The sequence below is a fragment of the Amborella trichopoda genome, chromosome 9 (genome assembly GCF_054954075.1).
Source record: "Amborella trichopoda isolate Santa Cruz 75 chromosome 9, AtrichopodaSantaCruz75HAP2 v2.0, whole genome shotgun sequence".
NCBI lineage: Eukaryota > Viridiplantae > Streptophyta > Magnoliopsida > Amborellales > Amborellaceae > Amborella > Amborella trichopoda.
The window spans coordinates 19160824-19187224 of NC_142344.1; the positions used below are offsets into that span (position 1 = coordinate 19160824).

At 35.7% G+C, this 26401-nt stretch overlaps 1 protein-coding gene and 2 long non-coding RNA genes across 5 annotated transcripts; 2 read left to right on the forward strand and 1 right to left on the reverse strand.

The window, feature by feature from the left end:
- Positions 1–1341: 1341 nt before the first annotated feature.
- LOC148780434 (uncharacterized) lies at positions 1342–4087 on the forward strand. 2 transcript variants are annotated; one of them, XR_016039930.1, is made up of 2 exons: positions 1342–1480; positions 2001–3603. It is a non-coding gene; the product is annotated as an uncharacterized LOC148780434 (long non-coding RNA). The 2 variants fall into 2 exon arrangements; XR_016039931.1 differs by having other exon boundaries at positions 1380–1480; positions 2967–4087.
- LOC148780435 (uncharacterized) lies at positions 2826–4740 on the reverse strand. The gene is made up of 2 exons (XR_016039932.1): positions 4314–4740; positions 2826–3160 (listed from the first exon to the last, which is right to left on the reverse strand). It is a non-coding gene; the product is annotated as an uncharacterized LOC148780435 (long non-coding RNA).
- Positions 4741–23575: 18835 nt separating this feature from the next.
- LOC18436352 (heavy metal-associated isoprenylated plant protein 45) lies at positions 23576–25279 on the forward strand. 2 transcript variants are annotated; one of them, XM_006846374.4, is made up of 3 exons: positions 23576–23629; positions 23916–23991; positions 24878–25279. In XM_006846374.4, exons 1-3 carry the CDS (start codon positions 23612–23614, stop codon positions 25198–25200), a joined length of 417 nt encoding a protein of 138 aa, XP_006846437.1. In that variant the 5' UTR covers positions 23576–23611; the 3' UTR covers positions 25201–25279. The 2 variants fall into 2 exon arrangements, with proteins under 2 accessions (XP_006846437.1, XP_020524268.1); XM_020668609.2 differs by lacking the exon at positions 23576–23629 and adding an exon at positions 23643–23794.
- The last annotated feature ends 1122 nt before the right edge of the window (positions 25280–26401 follow it).

A 26401-nucleotide genomic window follows, 5' to 3' on the forward strand; every position in this document is an offset into this window, starting at 1 on the left:
ATTTGAGTTGGGAATCGGTACCAATATTAGCAAGTTTGAACCAAAAAATAGGGGAAAAAAAGTGGGGCGTGCATCGATTGAGAGATGCTATCATGCTTGGATGGAGAGTCCTCTTGGATATGAAAACAATTTTACTTATATATGCATCTCTCTCTTGAATTTGAGTTGGGGTTAGGTGCCCATTTTGGAAAGTTTGAACCAAAAAATAGGGAACAGAAAAAAAAGGTGGGGCATGCTTCCATTGATAGATGTTATCGTGTTTGGATGGGGAATCGTCTTTGATATGGAAACCATCTTAGATATGTATGGATAGCTTTAGCTTGAAATTTATGCATATCTTTCTCTCTCTTGAATTTAAGTTTGGGATAGGTACCTATTTCTAAAAATTAAGTTAGTGGAATAATGTCTCTCTCTTCCTAAAATCTTTACTTTTTCTCTCTCTTCCTAAAACATATATACTCTTCACACATATCTTAAAATCTCTACTTTTTCTCACTCTTTTTAAAATATATACTCTTCACATACAAAATATTAGAAAAGGATAGAAATCCTCTTTTCTCTATTCTTCATGCATAAATTTTAGGAAAGGTTTGGATCAAAAAATTCTCCTATTTCTCCGTAAGATATGGAAATAATATCTCTCTCTTCCTAAAATCTCTACTTTCTCTCTCTTCTTAAAACTACCCGCACAAAGTTTAGTCTCTCTCTTCCCTTAAACATGGGTCTCTACTTTCTCTCTCTTCTTAAAATCTCTACTCTACCCACACAAAAATTTAGTCTCTCTCGTCTCTTAAACATGTGAATACGTTCTGTAACCTCTATAACATTAGGGTCCCTTCTTATTTAGCGATGCATATCCATCCATTACCTCTTGCTTAATAATGTATTATAAATATGGATAGTTTTTAGCTCTAATTCTTCTTTCTCTTATTTCTTTTTGCTCTATTTATTTTGTTTCCTTGATCCACGAGTGGTACATTACCCAACCAGTTGGCTGACCAAAACTTGGTCTTGTTCCCAATACCAACTTTAACTCTGTTGTACATCAAAAACAGGTTCCTAACAGAATTTATACCTTTCCAAATCATCGATGCCAATCCCCCAGCTGTTAGTTCCTTGGAATAGAATCCACTCTTATCAGTGCCATACTTACATTTGATCAAGGTTTGCCACTCATTATGGGGTTCTTGTGTGATTCCCCACTACCTGCCACTCATTTTGGGGTTCTTGTGTGATTCTCCACTACCACTTAGTAAGCAAAGCATTATTGTGATGGCGGAGTCTTGGATTCTCAGACCACCTTCCTTCTTCTGGCAGAAGACCCTTTCCTATTTGACTAAACAAATATTTCATATTTTCAGTAGATCCACTCCATATGAATTGTCACATGAGAGCCTCCAATCTTTTGAGCACAGAAACTGGTGCTCGGTGAAGTGAAAGATAATAGACTAAGATGTTGGCCATTGTGGAATTGATCAAGGTAATCTTTCCTCCAAAGGATAGATATCTATTCTTCTATCCAATTAATTTGTATTTGAATCTTTCCGCTATAGGACCCCAAGCAAATTTCGGCAATCGACCATTGCCAGGGGAGCCCCTAAGTGTACAACCCATCCAATTAGCCAATTTAACAACTCACTCAGAACCGTTGATTCTGATAATTTTGATTTTAGGCAGATTAGATTTAGCCCCAGAGATGAGTTCATAGCAATTGAGAAACAACCTAATATCAGTAGATCTTCCTAAACCTACCTGTTAGAGGGTTTCTATTTTAATGTCTTTAATGAGACATTCATTATTCATTAATCAAAGTTTTAGTCAAGTTTTAGTAAAATTTTTGAAATGCGCTCTAATTCGGTTGTGTAGAGAATCGCACTTAAATTTCAAAAGTAAATAGTTTCATTTATACATTTCCAATGGAAATCAACTGGAAATGCTATAAATACGTTCAATTAGATTGAAAGTTTTTCTGACATTCTTTTTATGATTTCTCACTACAGTAAACTGAAAAACCTCATTTTTCCACCATGATCTCTCCAAAGTCTGTTTCCATTGAGTTCTACATCAACTCAAAACTGTTTTCTACTGAACATGAAAGTGAAAGAGGGTTCAACGGTGCTTCATTAGGCATAGTTGTATTCTAGAAGTGTACTCTTGAAGACTTGATGTTTTTGGTTGAACCTTGTTTCTATATTCCGAAGTTCGAGTTTTAATCTCAGCTGTGAACCTTGTAATCACTCAAGTAAGAGCTCTATACTCTAGTTGAACTCTGTGCGCTTTATTGTACTTTATACCATGGAAGAGGTTTATAGATCTCTTACTCGGGTTATGGATTGCAATTCTCACTCAACATTAAATAAATAAATAAATAAATAAAAAGATTGCGATTCTCATTACAGTAATGACCTGATCGATGGTCCTCGGTTAAGATTATATGCCAATTGAGAAACCATTGAATTTGGCTTTCGATCACTCAAAAGCCAATACGTATTTCTTGAAACCAGTGCAATTGTGCAAACTTCGTTTATTTATAGTGATATTTATCAAGGATGAATTGTTCAACATTTTCCAAATTTGCAACTATTCCAAGACCATGTGTTATTTCATAAGTATTTTGAAATTAAATCAAAAGATATGGATAGAATGTTAAATTATTCAACTCTTATAGTAATTTGATAGTTTTTCCTTTTCTTCCACGCAACTGCAGCGCTATTGGATAGGTTCTTTACTCTCTTTTTTTTTTTTTACCCTAAGCTTTATCAAAGAAGCCATGCATTTAAGAAAATCAAGAAAGCCAAAAATAGTCCGAGAAAATGAAATCAATATTGAGGAAAAAAACATTTACATTCATAACTCATATAAGAAGCAAGGATAACCACCATTCAACACTGAAAAGACTGGTTTTCAGTTTCCCTTGGGCCCTGCTTTCTTTTCATTGCCTGAATTTTTTACCTTCTTTTTAGCAGTGGCCCACCACCATCTTCTTTCTTAGGCATGTCATGATCTGCTGGTTTGTCGAGAGCCGTTGATTGAAGGAGCTGAGTCCTGGGCCGTCGATTGTAAGGATGGGCCTGCTGTGGGCCCCCAAGAAATGTGCCACTTTTCCCTTGGTTTTGACAGCGGCGAGGATCTCGTCTTTGTTGCAAATACTACCCACCTTCTGCATTTTAAAATCCACAAGGGTTGATGCACGATGCAATAGCTAAAGAATGCTCCCGAGGGAGCATAGTGTAGAACAACTCCCTTGGGGCAAAATAGATACCTGGGAGGATTTCATTTATCCGAAATTTTCGCATTCAACTATTATCACTAGAATTTTATTTTAAAAAAACATTTGCATTTTGTGTTCTTGAACATCTAGATCTTTCTCTTAAAAAATTAGGTGGTTCTTGTTCAATGTTGGGGCGTCAATTTTCTTAGGCACGTAGATAGTGTGAATAATTTCGTTTTTCTTTGAGGCTGGTCATTGGATTTATATTCCAAAATTTAGGATTTCAAAAATATTTCCGGAGTGAATTTTGCCCAAGGGAGTAAATGGATAGTATGCTCCGGTAGGAGCATGAAATGTTTTCACATCACACATAATACAATTAAATTGAGTGATATTTGTATAAGGTTCCTCCTTGCATTGTATAAGGGTCGGAGACCTTATGATGGGTGCAACATCTATTATTATTTCAAGTTATAAAATTTAAAATTTTAAAAATAGTACCGATGATCGGGCAGTTTATAAACACTAGAAAATCTTAATAATAGACCGTCCAAATAATTTGTCATAAGAAATATGATTTTAGTACTTGAAATTCTTTGTTTCTTCGTAACCATACATCTTCAAGTCAAGATGATCAAATTGGAGGGTTTTCCTCTCTTCTAGAGGATTTATGAGGTGTATCTTACAAGATTGACACCTTCTATAAACTTTTACAAAATTGATCGATCCCTTTTAAGTAGAAGCATGATTCCTTCGCTTTTGAGAGGCATTCAAATTTAAAAGGAAAAAAGGCCAAACAAAAAAACGAGAGAAAGATATTGGTATTACAATCTGGTAGTATTGTGCTTATAATGAATTCGAGAAAATTTCAAGTTCTTTATTTTGCTCATCTTTTTAGATTGACCTTTTTTCGTTTTCTACCTTTGTGCAACAAAAAAAGAGGGAAAAAAACAAAGGGATTGTGTACAAACATACCACCATTTTGAAATTTAAAGGACAAAAATAATTGTGACGTCAGTTTACAAAAGATAAATGATCTCGTTGTAAACAATCCCAAAACAAAAGATAAATAAACAGAATAAGTTAACAACAAAATAATTACCTTTGAAACGAGCCAGTGCTTTCTTTATTTTGTTCCCACAACCATAAGAATATTGAGGGACTTTCATTTCTATGTATTGGGCCTCTACACCTTTGTGAGCAGAAACAATCTGAAGACTCATGTCCATCTATTTTCACTCTGTGTTCTCCAATGCTGAAATCTTAATCCTTGCCAAAACCCCCCCAAAAAATAAAATAAAATAAAATAAAATAGAAGAAAATAAATCCACAAACCTCTAAAAAATGAGAATGATTGGTTAGATGAATGATACAAGCCTTAAAAATAACCTAGGTCTCTGATACCAGAAGAGATATACGGTGGTTACTTATAATCCAAAGCCTAAGTGAGAAATGGCGAATTGCCTTCGGCTTTGTCAACCAAGGTTAGAGAGAATGAAACAAATGGCCCAAAACAAGATTCAAAATTCGAGATGGTTGATGGGTCCCGGGTATTTATATGTGTAAGCAATTCAAAAGGAAACTTGGCACATGCCTTGGTACTCAAGGCTATAAATGAATCTAAAAGAGAAGAAATATGGATTTTCCTTTTCCTTTCAACCATTTCCTTTTTGCTTTTGCCCTTCCTTCTTTGTTGGGTTTCTCCAAAAATGTAACTTTTCTCATGTCTGATCATGAAATTTAGTCTGAGAAATGAGATGGTTCCCTTAGGCCTTGGGTCAGCTTTACTTTTCCCTTGATATTTAATTAATATTTCCATGGTGCCCTTTCCTTTGAGCAAATAAGTTGGGGTTTATCCCTCCATGTGGAGTGCCACAAAGATGATTCTCCCCTTAATAAAGTTATATACCTTAATGAAGAGAAAGCTAGAAAATAAAAAAATGGAGCATGCTTTATGTAGATGAATATTTGTAAATACATGTAGAGGAGCAACATGAGAGTAGTTAGAGCTTACTAGTGGTGACTTTCCCCTCCTTTCCTTCTCCCTTTTACTTTGATGATATTGCATTAAAACAGCGTTGAAACTTAAAGGAGCCTCAAACGATTTAAACTAATAAATAGGAAAAAGTATATAGGAAGTAAGGGTCAAGCTCCAGCTTTAGTGTAAGCACTGAAATTAACACGGGATGTCCAATCAAATATAGTGCTTGAGGGGAAGTCTGTCATTGTTATAAGGTGGAGCACGGGACAATGGAGAATTCGTTGGCACTTTGTCCATGTGTTTGATAAAACTAGGGATTTATGCATAAATAGGGATAAAGAAGTCAGGTGCATTATATAGAGACCAGTGTGCATGAACTCGGCTCCGGCTAAGGACTCGCCCATGCTAGAGCTGAGTAACGTGGGTAAGTTTGAGTAATTGTTGCACTTGTATGTCCTTTAAAGGCCTGAAAACTGTGGGACTCTAGTGGGAGATCAGTTACTCTGAGACCCGAGTTGTGGCCTTGGAGAAAAATCAATGAGTCATGAAAACCTAGGCCACGAGGTTCGACCAATAGCCTGGATCGCTGTTGTTAGGATTTAAGGCTATTCCTTAAGTCATAATCAGTGTGTCCCCCATGGTCAGATACGTATTCCCATGCAGAAGAGGCAGTTGTGAGGGCAAGGGCCAAAATCTGCACATGCGCGTAGTTGTGTTATATGGAAAGCCTCCTTTTGGGGAGAGACCCCAACAAAGGGTGTACATGTGTATAGAAAGGAACTTCTCTCGCTTGTGTGGGGTGCTCAATGCATTTGGTCAAGGGGGTTCTCATGTAATCTACTAAATCTTAAAACTCCATCATTTATTGGTCAACTTTAATGGGTCATAATAAGTCTCTTTTAAAATTGTGGGTCACTGTTCGCGTTAGGTTGATTCGAGAAAGCAGAGAGAAATTGGCCATAAATCACAAATATAAGAATAACTCATAAGGACCAAGCATATGTAAACTATTACACATGTGGGGTCCAAATGGCTAATAGATTCCACCTAAGCAATTAGAGTCCACACATAGCCCACTTTGTGGAGCCACCAAGTAAGACATCATCATATTTAGTTATATGTGATGGGATGTGGGGCAGTTCTTTGTCATTTATTCCTAATAAAAAAAAGACATTTTGGACATTGGTTAGGGGCTGGACACGTGCCACCGAATGACCCATCCTATGTGTAAACATACTGTCTTTCATTAGTCGCATGTTTGGGTGGATTAAAGGTGAAGAGAAGATGCTTTTGGAATGTCTCTTCTCTCTCCTCCTATGAGAAATGAAAGAGAATCCTTCCTTCTGTGACACTGCGAACTCATTAAGGGATGGATAACTTGGGTAAAACCCCTCTCACCCTATATTTATTAGATCAATGGCCCACATTGCTCCATTTAAAATAAAAAATTTAAAAAAATGCTTATATACCCATGTGAAAAAGGGATTCAAGGTTGCACCACCAGGACACTACTCTTACACTTGATAGGCCGATCACACATCTCCAAGCCGAGGAGGAGAGACACATAGCACATGATCGGGGTGGATTAGAATCCTCGGTCCACATGTATGCCTCAAACCCTCTTGTAGGAACTCGAAGAAAAAGGATAAAGGCAAGCAAAAAGAAGCTAAGGTGGGTTAGCCTCAACCTAAGGCTAATGAACCTCCTAAGGTTCCTCCTACGCCAAATGAAATGGAAGGGTGAGGATTTTCGTAAGGTTTAAAGCTTTGCTTCTAAGAGGTAAGGGCTTACTATGAAGTCTTATAAGGTTAATCCTCAAGCCAACATCAGTAGGACAAAGTGACAAACCACAACCTTGATGCCAATGTGAGGAGGGAGAGGGCATGTATGGCTATGAGACTTTGGTTGTTGATGGGCAAGGGATAAATATATAGTATCTTGACTTTGGGGCTATAGTGTATGTGTTGATTACCAAGGTTGGCTATTGTGACTTTCCTGACTTTGAGCCTAGGAAGCAATGAATTTTTGGTTACCAAAATTTGATGAAGCGTGTGTATAAGATCAAACCAGAGATCAGAGAAGGGGTGCTGTGAGGCTAGTGATCACAGAGCCTGGATTTTTATCCCTTCGCCTTTTAGAGAGTTGTATGTATTTGCCTTAGTGTACACATCCTCTCTTTGGTTTCCCATTTTATAAAGAGAAGAATGGATAACCATTGTATTTCTCCAACGGGTCTCTGAGAAACAAAAAGTTCCCTGATCTCCAATGAGTTTTTGAAAGGTTCCATTCATATGGATATGACCGTTGGATGAAGGGTTACGTTCATATAGATATGACCGTTGGATATATAGAATTCCCACAAATGTAGGCTGAGACAAGTAAGGCCTCATAGCTATACATGTCAACATCTCCCACTTGGCTATGACGAAGCATGATAAGTCACATGTATACTCCTACTTTTGAGTATGACCTTTAAGAAAATAACTTATCATGAGGTTTTTCTTACGCTTTTGTGGATATGCCTCTCATAACAAACATCTATCATGAGGATTTTCATGCTGATGTGGATTTGTCATCCATCATGAAGATTTTCATGCTAATGTGGATTTATCACTCATGAAACCTGAACAAATGTCCATAAAGCTGGTCTATCACGCTAATGCAGATTTCTCACTCATGAAAACTATCTGACTTCATTAAGCTGGTCTATCATGAGGATTTTCATGCTAATACAGATTTCTCACTCATGAAAAACTGTCTGACTTAAACATTTTTAAGTCTCATTAAACTAGTGTGCTTAAACAGTAATTCAACACTTAGATCCATTGTTAATGGATTAGCGATCATATCTTATGAGGACAAGTAACTAATAGTCATTTCACCTTTCTCAATTATATTCTGAATGGAGTGAAGTTGGACAGTAGTTCAACACTTAGACCCATTGTTAATGTATCAGCGATCATATTTGATGAGGGCAAGTAACTGACAGTTACTTCACTTTTTTCAACTACATCCTAAATGTAATGATGTTGCACATCTATCTGTCTTCATTGGGAGCTATTTGCTCCACTTTGAATTAATTTAATTGTAGTTTGATTATCACAAAATATTTGGATCGGTTCGTCGATTATTTGCAGCTTCAAATTATCTTTGAAATATTTTATCCAGACGACGAAAATACAAGCAATGCCCCTCTACTTTCTGTATGTACCTTACTACACACCTTTGTTTCTTACTAGACCAAGAAACAGCTGCCCCTCTAAAGAGGAAAATGTGTCCTGAGGTGGATTTGCTATCATCCTTATCCTCAGTAAAATCTGCATCTAAATATCCTACAACTTCAAGCTTATCTGCTTGAAAACATAATTTTAGATGCTTTATTCCCTTAATCTATCTTAGAATTCTTTTTACTGCTTTTCAATTACTCAAATCTAGTATTGTACATCTTACTGCATATACCAAACTACCAATACCATGTGCTTCCAATTACTCCAATCTAGTCTTGTACATCTTACTGCATATACTAAGCTATCAGTCGCTTGTGCATAGGGAACGTTAGCCTTTTATTATCCTTCTACTAGACAATCCTTCAGAGACAACTTTACTACCTTTTCAAGGGGAATAGACAATGGTTTACTATTTTTCATTTGAAATCTTTGATAATAGAGTCAAGATATCTCTCTTGGCTCAAGCACAACATTTTTTATTTTCTATCTCTAGTTATTTTTATGCCTAAGACAAAAGATGCTTCTTCCATATCATTCATCTCAAACCGAGAAGAAAACCATGACTTAGTCTTATCAATTATTTCTAAGTCATTTTAGGATATCATTTACATATAATTAGAGTGTTATGAATTTACTCCCACTCTTCAAGACATACACACAATGGTCCAATCTTATTTACTTCATATCTCATATGTAGGATGGCATCATGAAATGTTAAGTACCATTGTCTTGAGGATTGTTTTAAACCATATAAAGACTTATTTAATTTGTATACTTTATTTTCTTGTCCTTTAATTATGAAGCCCTCAGGTTGCTTTATGTAAATGGTTTCCTTTAGTTCACTATTCAGGAATACAATCTTTACATCTATTTGGTAAAGTTTTAGGTCAAAATATGCAACGATTGCAAAATTATCCTAATGGATATAAACGTTAGAACTGGGAAATAAGTGTAGAAATAGTTGACTCCTTCTCTTTGGGTAAAACCCTTTGCTACTAACGTAGCTTTAAATTTATTAAGTGATCCATCAGATTTTAACTTCCTTTTAAGTATCCATTTAGAACCTAGAAGTTTTCTATCTGATGAAAAATCACATATATCCCAAACTTTATTTTTCTTTATAGAATCTAATTCTTCTCTCATGGTAATAAGCACATTATTGAATCAATTATACGGTGCCAAATAAAAACGACAAACAAGAACTTCAAAATTAAATTTTCGGAACCAAGCAAAAATTTCAAGAACATAAGCAATAAAGAGTACTAATTTCTCTCAATGTTTGAAAACTCTGCTGAGTTATCTGGGCTTGGCTGCTAGTCCAAAACCAAACACAGGGAACCGGTCAAGTCTAACCAGTTACCCAATATTTTATTTTATTTTAGTGTTTGGACTTAGCCAACTACCTGACAGGCTCAGGTGCGTGACTCAAGCTTGGGACCCATCAAATCGTAACCAGTGTCTGTTTTTTTCTTAACATTGATTTTTATCAATCGTTGAAGAGATTAAGCTAGTGTAATTCACCGTGCAGCATGGTCTAGTCAGGTTACTGCAGCCACAATTCATACAAAGGACAACCGCTATCATAGTCTAATCAAACGAAAAATTTGTCAAGATGGGGGGGGATTCATTGATTCTTGAAAACTCGCTCAACTAGCCTGACACACATGCTTTCCAAAACTAGAGAAATTATTTTTTATATTCATCACTCCTTATTGGAATAGATTGAATTTTATCTGTGCTTGGAATATGAAACTTAAGGATACTTCCTGATATAAAAACATCTAAAAAAGATACATAAGGATGAGAACTACTGAGACCTTATTTAGAAATCCGATATGATGATCTAACATACAGCTCATCTTTAATTGATCAACAAAATCAAGAAAAAGAAAAATACCTCTTCTCTGTTTCCCTTTCATTAGTAATGATATTCAAAATTATATGCACTCTGAACAGAGCTCCTCCACCCTCGAGTTATATAACTATCATTGATCACTAGCATCAAAAAACTCTTGCTTTGTACAACTATCATTGATCACTAGCATCCAAAAACTCTTGTTTTTATTCTATCTCCTCAGTTAAAAATAAGAAAACAATTGTCAAACCGAATAAATTCTCATTCCAATCACTTTCTTACTGGCAACCAAAGTGTGGATGCACCTACAGCAAACCCACTATCATCTGAAGATTTACATCTACGCGCCAATATATAAGGCAACAAAATAGCAAAATTTGTAGCCACTGATATTTAGTGAAGAAAAACAAAATCAACCGCACGGATTATTTTATATATAGTGGCAATATATAAGGCAATCGAATAGCACAATTTGTAGCTACTGATATTTATTTCAACCGCACAGATAATTTTATTCACAGAGGCGACTATATCTTTGTCACACAAAATTCTACCATATGAAATCTAAAATATCTATCCTTCCATCATTTTATCAATATCACTTTGCAATTCCAACAATCTCTTAAACAAAGATATGTATGCTAATCTTTTAAACAATTGCGATAATAAAGGAATAAGATGTACATGCATTGAGATGGCCGAGTTGGTCTAAAAACACCACATTTAAGGTTCCACGCAACTATACGTGCATATCAAATTACATGATATGCAGTGGCAATTACTGGTATTCACTGAAATTTATTGCAATAATGCCAATAGAGGTTTATCGTTTTGAAAATGTGTGAATGAGATAAAACATATATTTCACATATGCCTCGCCATTAAAGATATACTTGAATATATATGGATCCAATATAAAATAAGCGTGAGCAATATAAGATAAAGCAATATGGAAGATGGAACCAGATTGCTCTAATACTATTGTTAGCAAAATTAATGAAGTGTGTATAAGATCAAACCCGAGATCAGAGAAGGTGTGACGTGAGGCTGGTGATCGCAGAGCCCAGATTTTTATCCCTTCGCCTTTTAGAGAGATGTACGCATTTTCTTTGGTATACACATCCTCTCTCTAGCTTCCCATTTTATAGAGAGAAGAAGGGGTAACTGTTGTATTTCTCCAATGGGTCTCTGAGAAACGAAAGGCTCCCTGATCTCCGACGAGTTTATGAAGTGTTACATTCACATGGATATGGCTGTTGGATGAAGGGTTACGTTCATATGGATATGACTGTTGGATATATGGAATTCCCACAAATGTAGGCTAAGACACGTAAAGCCCCATAGCCATACATGTCAATACTTTTATGGGTAGAAAGCAAACGTAAGGGACTTTGTTCTTGAGCTTGCTAATGATAATGCACCAGGTATGTTAAGAAGCTTACTATCATTTCCAAAACATGGTATGGCCAGGTTCCCGCTCTTTTTATGGACGATCATGTTTATGTGAATGAGGGATCGCCTAAGGGCAAAATTATCATGTTTGAGTGCTTAATCGATGGGTTTTTTTTGTTGAAATAAAATTTTCGTTTTCTTACTTATGTCTCAGGAATGGACCTAATGGCACATGAGGTTAGGGCACATGAGTTGCAGGCAAATTGAAAGGCTTTAAAAGGATGGTTTTCTAAAGGATGTGAATATTGCTTTCCCCAAAGTTTGCGAGGCACGTATGCAAAGAAAAATGGTAAAGAAACCCTAAACTAAAGCTTAAAGAATTGCTTGTGTATTAGTTTTAATACATAGACTTTTGTGGCCACTAAGTGTAGTTACCAAAGACCACTTGAGATGCTTCATAAAATTTATAAAGAACCATTTGTGTTTTGGGTATATCTTCCTTATCCAAAAAAAAAAGGCCTAACTTATTTTAAAGAGTATAAAGCTGAAGTTGGAACCTAATCAAACATAAAATTAAGGTTCTTAGGTTGGAAGTTTGATGCCCACTTCTTCATGAATTCCTTGATGACAATCTTAATTTTAAGCAAGCTAACCTTCATAGGGCAGTTACTGACTAAGTTGCATTCGAACCCATTCCATCCATGCCTCAGCCCCATAGGAGGATCCAAATACATAGTAAATAATCCAAATTCTTCACCTGCCTAAGGGAGTAATATGATAGGATAAGTGAGAAACCAGATGATGAACCAACTACCTTCTTGGAAGCAATAGTTGGAAACCATAAGTTATGAATTCCATTCTATAGTACAAAATCATGTGTGGCAATTTGTACCACTTCCACTCAACTGAAAGACAATAGGATATAAGTGGGTGTTCAAGAAAAAGGTCGATTCCAATGGTAAAGTTAAAACAAATACCAGGCTAGACTATTAGCTAAAGGCTTCATCCAAAAGGAAGGAATCTATTATCAATAAATCTTTGCACCCATGACCAAATTCCATTCCATTAGGATGCTCATATCCATAGTTGCCTATTTCAACTTTGAACTCCTTCAAATAAATATCAAAATGGCATTCCTAAATAGAGATTTAGAAGAAGAGATCTACATTAGACAAGCTGAGGATTTGAGGTGAAAGGTAGTGAGAACAGTGTGTAGAAATTGAATAAAGTAAGCTTTGTGATAATGGACAAGGCACGAATATGTCCTTAAAGAGGAGTATCATTGTGCATGTGTCAATGCCTGTGGGAGAGATGTTGCATTCCTCTCATTATATTTAGATGGCATTCTAATCGCTAGTAACTTGATGATCCAAGTGAGAGATACAAGAGCCTTCTTATTAGATCACTTTGATATGAAAGACGACCTTGACGAGGCATCTTATGTGTCTGGAGTAAAAACAACGAAGGGTAGATCAACACGTTCCATGCAACTATCCTAAGCCAATTATTGTAAGGAAATATTCAAAAATTCTCTATGGATGGATGTAAGCCCATAAATACACTCATTGAAAAGAGAATAAAATTAAGTTTAGACATGTGCCCAAGGAACGATAGTGAGAAGAGTAGTAGAGAGAATACCACATTAGAGCACCGTGGGCTTTCTCATGTATGCCACAATGGGTACAAGACCTGAGTTGGCGTATTCCCAAAGTCTAGTTGGGAGATTTCAAAGTATCCCATGAGTAGGGCATTGGAATGCGGTCAACCAGTTTCTAAGATAGGGGATGCCTCCGACATGCTTGTGCTTGAATATGTTGATGTCAATTACCAATGAGTCTTGCATGAACTTTGGGTTACCCATTTATCATCGGTGAAGGGATTGTTTTTTGTTACTCAAAGAAACAGACTATAGTGGTTCAATCCACTAAGGATGCCAAGTGTATTGCTTGTTGTATAGCTTCTAAGGAAATAGTGTGGATTAGTGATGCAATTGAAAAGATCATCGTCTGCCAACAATCGACAAATACAACTGCATTTTAGATAGAGAAACAAATACTGAAATGATAATTGCAAGAAGAAAACACAAACATAGAATCCGAGACCTCTTCATGTGCTATCAAAAGAGAAAACAAAGATACGAACCTCTTTCTCCCTTTAAGTTGAAAATTTATTTTATTAAAAAACCAAAACCATCTCATTACAATTAACGTCTCTTTTTCTAAACCTTATTCTTCCTAAAGGGATTACGTTCCTAAAAATAATGTATTTTTGCATATCTAACCATAAAAACTCTTACTACTCCTTACTTTTTTTTTTTCTAAAAGATACTATTCATATCTTATCTAAAGACATACTCTCTTAACACAAGCCTCTTATCTATAAGGGAAATCCTCCTTAAAACAATTCATAACAAAAATGGACTCATACAAAAATAGATTTATCCTTCTACTTCCTACTTTGTTAAATTTTCTCATCAAAATATTAAACTCTAAAATAAATAAAACTCTTAAAAATTGACCCATAAACATAAAGAAATAATTACGCCTCCTAAAATTGAGAAGAATAAAAATATTGAATCCATTCGTGTCTTGATGAACATCATTCTTCCCTGGTTGGAAAATCTTCGTCCTCGAGTTTTAAAATGCATTAAGATGAAATTCGCATTAGTCCTGCAACTTTCTTTATCCCAAATATAATAAACGCGATTATGGGACTTGTGGGTTCTTGCACCAATCAAAATATAATGATTGTGCACTGAAACTGAGAAACCTTTTAAAAAAACGTCAATATGTATTGATAGAATATGTTTAGCCACATAAATTTATTGAAATTGATTCAGTGTAGTCAAGTAACCCTATTGAAAATACTTATGCTGACCCCTAGAACAAAACAAGGGAGCATCTTTGAGATAGGCACTTTCAACAACTAAAACAATTTGTCCCACTGATTCTCTTTTTAGTCCTTCATCTTTTTCTTCGTCAAATATTAATTCAAACATAAAATCTTGATGATCATTGTATATTGGATCCTTTGCAAGATCTTGTTCTTCATTTAAGTATGTATAAAAAATTGGCGATAAATCTCAATCTACAACCTGCTAATTTTGGATACAACCAACGTCAAAATCAACCTTGTTCTCTTTTAAATCATGTAGATCAAATATATTGCTGAAATCCCATGATCTATTCAAGGGCTGAGAATTTTCGGATCAGGTCCGGATCCACCCAGAACTAGATCCAAAACCGAAAAGTAAATATCGAATTCAGATTTGATCAGATCCAAAATGTTTGGATCCGGATCCGGATCCATATCCGAAAGTATCTATGTTCGATCAATTCCATTTAAAATGCAATCGTGCCACGTGTAATCATATGGATCCACCACTTTAGGAACAAACATGTTGTGATCTGCTACACTTTGAGACTTGAAACAGCAGGCGATTTAAATTTCGATGAGTTTCGGTAAAATTTGGGATCGTCAAATTTTCGATCTAGATTTCGACAGGTTCATAGTAAAGCTTGGCTCCTCTCAAACAGCGGCCCTTCTCTCTCTCTTCTCTTCTTCTCATGAAGTCTCCCCTCTTTCTTCTCTGTCTCTCACTTCATTCTGGACTCCCTAGTCAAGGATTCACCACAATCTAAATCTGGCACGTCATGGTAAAGAAGATCATGAAAATAAATTTTGCAAGAAAATTTAAAAATAGAAATCTACTTTTGCATCTTAAGGCATTAGTTTCATCTCTCACAAGGCTCGACGCCAAAACCGATATCAAAATCGATTTGTGCTTTGAAAATTAACAAACCCAAAATCGTATTCTAAAAACTTTCAAAATTTAAACTTCAAGTAAATTTTGAATTTTGAAAATCTGAAAATTGCCGTTTAATAGAGTTTGAAATTTTCAGATTTAAAAAATCCAAAAATTGTAGTTTTGGATTTTGCAATTTTTGGATTTTGATAATTCAAAACTACAATTTTCACAAAATTATAATTTTGGATTATCAAAATCCGAAAATGTTAGGGGCTACAAGATGAACTTTTTCGGACGTTGAACATCTAAAAGTTTTAAAAAGGACTTCGAAAATGAAAAAAAATACTAAATTTTCACATATTGAGAAACCAAAAAGTTCAAATTTTGTCAATTTGCGCTAATGTAAACCTACGTTTTGGTCAATTTGTGCTAATGTAAACGTCGGGCATTGAAATTTTTAAAAGGGGAACTGGTTTATTTTTTAAAAATGCTGGTAAGATATTGTAATAACGGGTATAAATTGGGTAGAGTGGTAATAACAAAAGAATTTAGATGATATCAAATTTCTATATATAAATATAAGCGATTGTATACAATGAGATCATTTACCTTTTATACAAAAAGATTACAATTGCTTCCAACTATTTTATGTGAAATTTGATAACTTGGCTATGTCACAAAGTTCAAGAAAATTTTCTGAACTTTGAGCTTGGTCAATGAAATAAATACAGCTACCGAATTTTACATCCAATAGTCAAAAGCAATTGTGACCAATATTTTAGGTAAATAGTCTTATTATATAGTTTCCCTAAATATAAACATGTTCGGACATTTTCCCAAAATAAAAAAGATAATTTATATATTTCTTTCCACCTTTGTATATAGGAGTCGAGCTCTTCAAGGTGCCAAATTGAAGTAAGGTCCGGCATCCCCCTTCCATGGTCCGTCGCTGAGGACGCTTCTACATACTACAATTCGGGGAATTCCCTGGTCAAGGAGGAAGCCTACATTGTGGTAGTCAATTGATTTTGAGGTGTACAATTTTCTTGACATTTTTTCTATATTTGTACAAGAAACAACAAAGGAAATGAAATGCCTCGAATTAACATTAAATAAGAAAGAAAAAGCTATCTACATAGGCTTATAGACTCATGTGTAACAAGCTAGTATAACCTTAACAGCCCATAGTTTATGTAACGGTGAGTGACCCATTTAAAGTACCTACTATGAATATGTAACGGTGAGACACGTTTAAAGCACCTATTATGAATACGTAACGCTAACAGGCCCACCTTAAAAATTACCTAATACGAATAGATAACAAGTGTTTTTTATTATAACACAGTCGGCCTTTACCTATGGCCTACGTTGTAGTGGCCGTTACAATAGGTTTGAAAACTCGTAGATAAAAAGGTTATCCGTTATGGCGTTGTTTATGGCCGTTGCTTTTAAAAATAACACCTTTTATACCCAGTTCAGAGATGTTTTTCTAAAAATTCTAATGCACATCAAGAAGTGAAAGATGCAGCGCCCATTATTTTTGTGATAATCTTGTTGTATCCATTAGTTTCGAGTAACATTATGATTGTATAATATGATACTATTTATCTTTGTTACAAGGATATCACAACTTCTAGTCAATAGATGTCAAATTCGATGTTTTGGGGTACAAAAGAAGTTCGAGAAAATATTATTTTTTGAACTTTGAATTTAGTCAATGATATGTTCACAACCACCCGACTTGCAATCTAATGAGCAAAAATGATTGTAACAGCCTTGTATTAAAAATAAATTCTCTTTATACACTTTTTCCAATATTTATATTTTCCATATTTCATGCATATTACAATGGTTTTTGCTGTCATGTAATGGCCCTGTCCAAATTGGTCAGCCATAACCAACTTGGAACCTTTGTTGCTGCACAAGTTTCAATAAAATTGGGGTCGCAATGTCTCGGCCGGCCGAGACCTCTCAGCCCGACCCTAAAATAGTAAGGGCATTCTTGTTTTGGAGTTTAGAGAGAGAAAAAAAGATTTTAAAACATCAATTGAGGGAAACTAGAGACTAAAACTTCATGGTCGTTTTTTATTACGATTTGAATTATGAAATCTTCATTTGAATTTTGAATTTCTCATTTGGTTGTAACAAATTTGATTTCATCCTTTTCTCTAGGATTGACTAAGTCAACGGTTATAACAAATTTGACTTCATCTTTTCTCTAGGATCGACTAAGTCAATCTCGTCTTCTGTAACTCTATTTATTCTGTTTGTATTCGTTCAATGAAGTAAGTGAACTATTCAAGCTTCAATCGAATTTCACATGGTATCAGAGCACACGGGAAGAATCACTAAGAAGTCACTTGTGGTTGTGATTCAGTGGCAGTGGGCTAAGTTTCCGCTGATGGTTGCCTTCTCTTGATTTATCCTCCCGTCTTCCACTTTGTATTTTAAATTTGTTGACCCCGGAAGCCCCTTTCATGCTCTTGTAGATGCACACCATGTTATTTATATAAGCAACCCCAGCGTATGTGAGAGAAATAGCAGAGTTGAGAAGACTCAAGCTGCAGTAACAATTGGACACTATGTTTTTTTAAAACCCAATGTAACATCATTCTTCAAGGAAACGGCAAAATATTTGGCTAGATTCCGGTTGTAGCCGCCATTGCCTCAGCCCTCTCTTTCTCTCTCTAACCTTTGGTTTACTTATTTGGTCGGATTCCGGCTACAGCCGCCATTGCCTCTGCCCTCTCTTTCTCTCTCTAACCTTTGGTTTACTTCGTGGTTTTTCTCACTGGATGCGAAATAGCACAGATCGCGCCCCGATGCCAGTGAGCCAAAGAAAATCCAATAAAAGCATTTAGAGAGAGAAAGTGCACCAACAAGATCTATATAAACCAGCAAGATCTTTGTGCTTAATTGTAAGTCGAAGAGAGAGAAAGAGAGATATTTTGAATTTCTCTCACCTCGTGATTTCAGGTTCCTTTGCAAGTTGAAGAGAGAAACTCAAAATCTCTGTCTCTATCTTCAAATGGTAAGAGATGGTCTGTTCAACTTGCAAAGGAACCTGAATCACGAGGTGAGAGAAATTCAAAATATCTCTCTTTCTCTCTCTTCGACTTACAACTAAGCACAAAGATCTTGCTGGTTTATATAGTTCTCGTTGGTGCACTCTCTCTCGAAATGCTATTAGTGGATTTTCTTTGGCTCACTGGCATCGGGGCACGATTTGTGCCATTCATCCAGTGAGAAAAGCCAACAAGTAAACCAAAGATTCGAGAGAGAAAGAGAGGGCTGAGGCAATGGCGACTACAGCCGGAATCTGGCCAAATAAGTAAACCAAAAGTTAGAGAGAGAAAAAGAGGGCTGAGGCAATAGCGGCTACAGCCGGAAACTGGCCAAATAAATAAACCAAAGGTTAGAGCGAGAAAGAGAGGGCTGAGGCAATGGGGGCTACAGCTGATATCTAGCCAAATATTTGCCCTTTCCTTGAAGAATGACGTTACATTGGATCGATGTAGTGGTGTACAGCAACAAAAACACGCAAAAAAGAAAACACAGTGTCCAACTGTTACTGCAGCTTGAGTCTTCTCAACTCTACTGTTTCTCTCACATATGCTGGGGTTGCTTATATAGATAACGTGGTGTGCATCTACAAGAGCATGAAAGGGGCTTCTGGGGTCAACAAGTTTACAATACAAAGTGGAAGACGGGAGGACGAATCAAGAGAAGGTGACCATCAGAGAAAACCCAGCCCACTGCCGCTGAATCACGACCACCAATGACTCTTAGTGATTCCTCCCGTGTGCTCTGATACCATGTGAAATTTGTTTGAAGCTTGAATATTTCACTTACTTCATTGAACGAATACAAACAGAATAAATAGAGTTACAGAAGAGAGAATTGACTTAGTCGATCCTAGAGAAAAGGATGAAATCAAATTTGTTACAACCATTAGTTATATAAGGGATACATCCTCTGCATCTCTTTTTATGCAAAACCCGCTTTTCTCTTCATGTTTCCTTTCTTTGGACCACCCCACCTCTATTTTTCAAGACAGCTACCACCCAACCCTCTCTGCGTGCTTATCTTTCTCTCTCTCTCTTCACTGTCACGGGGCTTTGTGCTTAGTTGTGGCACTCTTAGCTGCAACGGCAGGCATCTTCTCATCATGTTGACTAACTCTCGCGACAGTACCATCATATACTATCACGGATCTGCCATTAACCACCATTGAAACAAGTGCTACGGATTCCATTGCCTCCATCAACACACCACCGCCACTATTCTCAAGCAAATTTTCACGTGTACACCGACCTTCGGAATGGCTTGCTAATTACAAGTGCTCCCATGTTGCCTCCTCACCTACGGACCATCACCCTTCATCAGCTGGTTCTGACACAGGTACCCAATATCCACTGGTTCACTATGTTTCCTACAACAAATTTTCCCCTACTCATCGAGCCTTCTTTGCTTCCATAACCTCTAATCATGAACTTAGAAGTTTTTTTACTGCCATTAAGGATGCTCATTGGAGGGATGCCATGACTGCTGAGATCAAAGCACTAGAGGAAGTCATACTTGGATTGTTACTCCCTTGCCACCGAAAAAGCATGTTATAGGGTGCAAATGGGTCTACAAAATCAAGTACAATGCTGATGGAAGTGTAGAGCGCTACAAAGCGCGACTTGTAGCTAAAGGATACACCCAAATCGAAGGCATCGATTATAACAAGACATTTGCCCCCCTAGCCAAGCTAGTCACAGTTCGATGTTTACTTGCCATTGCTGCCACAAAGGGATGACCCATTTTTCAGTTGGATGTCAATATTGCTTTCTCCATGGTGATTTAGCTGAGGAAGTATATATGCAGCTTCCCCCCGATTTTCTTGAAAGGGAGAGCATGGAGAACATCTTGTATGTCGCTTAAAGAAGTCCTTGTATGGACTCAAACAAGCATCGTGTAACTGGTTCTCTAAATTCTCTTATTCATTCTTCAAGCAGGGTTCAAATAGTCTAAGGCCGATTATACCATGTTCACACTCAAGAACAAAGACCGACTTACTGTCATTCTAGTCTACGTTGACAACATAATTCTCATTGGGAATGATTTTTCTACCATTACTTCCATCAACCAATTTTTACATCGCCAATTCAAACTCAAAGATATTGGTTTACTAAAGTATTTCTTGGGAATCGAGGTTGCTCGCTCAAACAAAGGGATCTTCCTCTCTCAACGAAAATACACATTGGATATTTTGGAAGAAACTGGATTACTTGGTGCCAAACCCGTCTCATTTCCCATGGAACAGACCCTCAAACTAAGAGCTGATGATGGCACTTTACTCTCTGATCCTGGACCTTATCGACGCTTTGTTGGTCTTCTTATTTATTTAACCATTACTAAACCAGAAATTACTTTTTAGGTCAATATGCTGAGTCAATTCATGCAAATGCCTCGCCATCCTCACATGGATGCAGCCATGTGCATTCTTCGGTACCTCAAGTCTAGCCTAGGTAAAGGAATATTGATGCCTTCCTCCAATACGTTGTAGCTCTCTGGCTACTTTGATTCTGATTGGGCTAGCTGTCCCACTACCCACCACTCTATCACAGTATATTGTACCTTTCTTGGAAACAGCCCCATATCTTGGCGAAAAAAAATGCAGTCCACTGCTGAGGTAGAATATCGAGCCATAGCAACAACTACATGCGAGCTAGTTTGGCTTAAATACCTTCTTCACGACTTGAGCATTACCCACTCACAGCCCATGCTACTATACTGCGATAATCAGGCTGCATTACACATAGCATCCAATTTCGTCTTCCATGAGCGCAAAAAGCATATCGAATTGGATTGTTATGTTGTTCGTAAAAGGTTGCAAGCTGGGGTTATTCGCACTCAGTACCTCCGAACTAATAACCAGAGGGCCGATGTATTCACCAAACCGCTTGGCAAAGAGCAGTTCACTTACCTACAATACAAGTTGGGTGTTATCGATCTACACACATGAACTCGAGGGGGAATATTACGATTTGAATTATGAAATCCTCATTTGAATTTTGAATTCCTCATTTGGTTGTAACAATTTTGATTTCATCCTTCTCTCTAGGATCGACTAAGCCAATGATTGTAACAAATTTGATTTCATCCTTTTCTCTATGATCGACTAAGTCAATCATCTCTTTTGTAACTCTATTTATTCTGTTTGTATTCGTTCAATGAAGTAAGTGAAATATTCAAGCTTCAACCAAATTTCACATTTTTATTCTCCCTAAGTAATATAGAGTAACTAATGGTGCATCGCAACGCACGATGGTGCAATCTAAATGAAAAGTCATTTTTATGACATTAAACTTTAATAAAAATATTTCTAACACTTCATTATTTCTAAAGTTAGTAAATGTTTACTGAACAAATTGTTTGCTTACTTGCTATGTTGGTTATTTTTTGCCTATTTTTATATATTTAAATTTAGTTTTTAAGTTTTATTGGATATATTGAAAAATACTATTCAGGAGAATAAATTAGAGAATGAGTATTGGATTCTCTCAATGAATTGACTTCATTTCCCCTTCATTTCTTATAAAATATTTTCCTCTCTCTATATTCTATCTATCAACCATCAATTTAAGATGAGAAACATGTATTCCTATGAATTATCTCATAACAATAATAATTATCTAAACATAATAAATGAGTTTGTAAGTAGTGATAAAAAGGGCAAGAGATAAACCCAAAAGGACATGGTTGTAAGTAAAGAGAAAAGATATGAGGGCTTATGGCGTTATTAAGGGTATAATTTTTAATAGAAAAAAATGACAGATCAGGATTGTGTAGCCAACCTCAATTAATTGAAAAAAGGCGGTTACTTCTTATTTTTTATTTATTGTTATTCTTTCACTTTCATCGAGTTTTAGTTCCTTTATGACATGGAAATATTTTGTTGATATAAATTCTAATTTATGATAGTCTACGATTCCTACTTTCGCAAGTTGATTGTTAAATGGAGTTCAGATTAAGAAACCTTAATTAGAGAAGTAATTTAAATGATTGACAAGATTGGAAGTCCTATTTCAGCAAACAATTTTATTTTAGAGTTTAAAGCGAGAAATTCTTGGTTCCATAAGAGAGAGAGAGAGTTTCATCAAATTGGCGGAAACAATTAATTAATGAGAGAATATTAATGGGATCAATTTTACTGGGTGGAATCAAACTGTGGAAGTAACAAATTTTTTTGCTAAAATTAAAGTTTGAAATATGTTGACCCTCATTTTCAGAGCTTTGATTGGGGTTGGTTAACAAGTGATCCCCTTAGCTAGGGTTGGCAAGGGACCCGGACCCAACCTGGGACCTGGCTTGGGTTTGGGTATGGGTTCAAAAATTAGAACCGGCGGGTCGGGTTCGGGTCCAAATATTTGATCTGAATACGATTACGGTCCAGACCTGAGTCCATGCCGACCCGACCCGACCCGGCCCCCCATCCAAATAGTGTTATTATTTAAATAATATATAATTTTTAAATAACATTTACATATTATAATTATATTTTTCATTATAATTTTTAAATAATAGATGTATATATTTAATGTAATATTTAAATATACTTAAATATATATTTTTCATTTTTGGGTTGGCTTCAGATGCAGTTGGGTCCGGATCTGATAACTTCGGGTTTGGGTCCAAGTCCAGCCGGACCCAGACCCGACCCATCCCATTGCCAACCCTACCTTTAGGGGCCTAGCGTACTTGCAACGCTATGGAAGAGTTTTGTGATATATCCACTCCACCACATCCCCTATTCTCCCTCACCCTCAAAATCTTGTTATTTGTTGCTTTCTCTCTCATATTCTCTTCCCATTTTCCTCCAACTTGTTTAGGAAGATTAGAAAGAAAATCCCTCAAACATGTAAGGAAAAGGTAACCCAATACCATCCATAAAGGAAAGAGAATATATAAGAAAGAATAAACGTGAAAATAGCACTCCCCTTGCCTTAAAGTTTAGACAATATGAAAATACAAATAACTTATAAAAATGAAACTTGGACTTTTATGGAAGCAAATGGATTGTGCCTTTTTTCAATTATTCCAAGCAAAAAGTTAGCAACATTCCATTTATCCCTAGTTTAGGTCTATATAAGCAATCTATTTCTCCAAACAGGCCTTGTGGATCCATGCATAAAATTCTTATACAAACACAATGTCTAATGCCATGTCGGTGAGACCTTCAACCCATTTTCTATGGTCTAATTTCATGAAATACATGAGGAAAAATACCGTAAATTTATGGTATTGCTGAAATTCTTGTATATTACAGATAGTGGTGTAAATTGATGGTATTACTGAAATTCTTGTATATTACAGATAGTGGCGTAAATTGATGGTATGGCTGAAATTCTTGTATATTAAGATAGTGGTGTAAATTGATGGTATTGCTGAAATTCTTGTATGTTACAGATAGTGGTGTAAATTGATGGTATTGCTGAAATTCTTGTATATTACAGATAGTGGAGCTCTTGGTTCACATGGATTGTATTGGGTGCGAAAAGAAGATTAGGAAAGCCATCTCTAAGTTGGAAGGTGAAAATGCCTTTCATTCTTCTTCTTCTCCTCCTCCTCCTTGTGTCCATGATGCTTCTTTTTCTTTATATTTTATGTGCAGGGGGAAGCTCGTTAATGGCATTGCCCGAGGTTTGTTTTTAAGATGCTTGCCAAGCAATTAAACGTATGCTCCATGATAGCAAAGCATGAGAAGGAGCGTACGTGCCCCACTGAGAGAGATATCAATTAAGAATGATCTTGTTCATGAATTTATGCCAATAATTGGAGTGAGTTTCAAGCACCTAGAGAGAGAGAGAACAAATAAGAATGATCATGTTCATGAATTTATGCCAACAATTGGCATTCTCTCATATATCCAAAAGGAAGGAGTTTCAGGCACCTAGAGAGAGATCAGATAAGAATGACCTTGTTCATGAATTTATTCCAACAATTCCAGCATTCTCTCATATATTCTAAAGTGGGTAGAAATTACAAAGAAGGTCGGTCAATCTATATTTTTGTTCAAAATTACCCCTCCTTCAACCCGAATTTTGATTTTTAATTTTTACTCTTTTTTTTCTTTTTTTTTTTGTTTTTCATTAATAGAGCAATGCCTCAAGCTTTTAAGCACTCCCCTACTAACGAAAAAACTAAAAAAAAAAACAAAATTCAGGTTGACTAAAAGGCAATTTGAAAACAATTATAAAAATGTAGGTTGACCGATCATCTTTGTAATTTCCACATATAAGTGGAGGATTTCGTATTTTACCTACAATGTTAAGATGCGTGTGTGAATCACTCAAATATCAACTATTTTGACTCATGGTTATGTCTTTTAATGGATGTTTGAAATTAACTGAAAAACCAAATGATAAGGTTTTTTCGATAAAATTTCCCTTTTCTTTCCTATATTGGACGATGACAGGTGTTGGCAGCTATGAAATAGACATGGACAGGCAGAAGGTGACGGTGACCGGATACATCAACCAAAGGAAGGTTCTTAAAGCGGTGCGGAGAAGCGGAAAGAAGGCCGAGTTTTGGCCATATCCATATGATGGAGAATACCACCCATATACCTCCCAATACATGGAAGAATCTACATATGCTTCTACCTATAATTACTACAGACATGGTTATAACCACAGTGTGCAAGGCTACTTTCCTGATCCTGTGTTTTCATGGGTGGAAGTCGACAATGCCACCTCCGTTTTCAGTGATGAGAATGTGCATGCTTGTTCTATTATGTGAATAACGCCCTGCCCTCTATTCCCACTGTTCACGTATCAAAATATATAAATAGAGAGAGAGAGAGGAAACACTCTGCTCATATGATGGTTTCTAGAGAGAGTAGAGAAGAATGGTGCTCTATTGTAGAATATAAGTACTGATATAGCTAGAAAATGCGATTACATCTTTTGTCCAGGGGAATGTTTTCTTTTGGGGTAAGTATGTGAGAAGGGAATTTCTAGGCATATTTAGACCCTTTTACTAATCGGGAAAAAAGAGATTCTATTTTGCTAAATAAAACGACGATGATATTACATATGTTGGAATGGAATATATATATATATGGTTTAAAAAGCGGATCGGTGACTTGGATCGGGTATCTCAAAAATCGATTCGGATCGGTGAATCGGCGATTTGGATCAGGAATCGGCTGAATCGGTCGGATTAAAGCTTCAAAAAAATCCGAAAAATTTATTAAAATTCATTATAAATATTGGTTCTTAGGAATCCAATAAGAAATGAAGGCACTACATTATTAACTTTCATTTTTTTCATCAATTTGTAAATATTGAGATGCTCTTTCCCTGTATAAACTTATGTTAACTATTAAATTTGCATCATATAAAAGAAAAATCATAGAATTATCATAGATAAAATATATAATTATACATGGACTATTATAAAGAGTAGACTAATCAATGAAAGAATGGCCATTAAAATCTCGTTTTGGCGAACCCTAATCCGCTAAAAAATCCAAATTATTACAGCCTAACTAAGTATAATCCAAAATTATTAAAACCTAACTAATTATAATATTATTTGCTGAAATTTTAATTATTAGTTTACATTTTATAATTATTTTATTAGATAAATAATAACAAATTAAAATATTTTACAATATTATCTAATTTAAAATGTATTATTGACAACTGTAAGAAAAATAGTACATTACATGATTTATAATTTAAAAATTAATAAATAAAATAGAAGATTTGGTTATCAATGTAAAAATTAATAAAATGCGTACAAATTTTGGAAATAACACTTCAATTTTTCAAAAATTTATTTTTTTAGGTTTCTATAATAAATTTAGTAAAAGAGATTGTTAGTAGAAAGATGAAGATTTCAAATAGAATAAACTTTTTATGTTTTATTTTTTTATGCCTTTCATATTATTTAAAAAAATAATTATACCTCTATATATACAACAAACATTAACTGC

Bases quoted from the DNA above. Each gene is read 5' to 3' on its own strand.
- LOC18436352 (XM_006846374.4), top strand. The intron at 23,992-24,877 runs GTGAAAATGCCT...GGACGATGACAG, and splicing joins AGCCATCTCTAAGTTGGAAG to GTGTTGGCAGCTATGAAATA.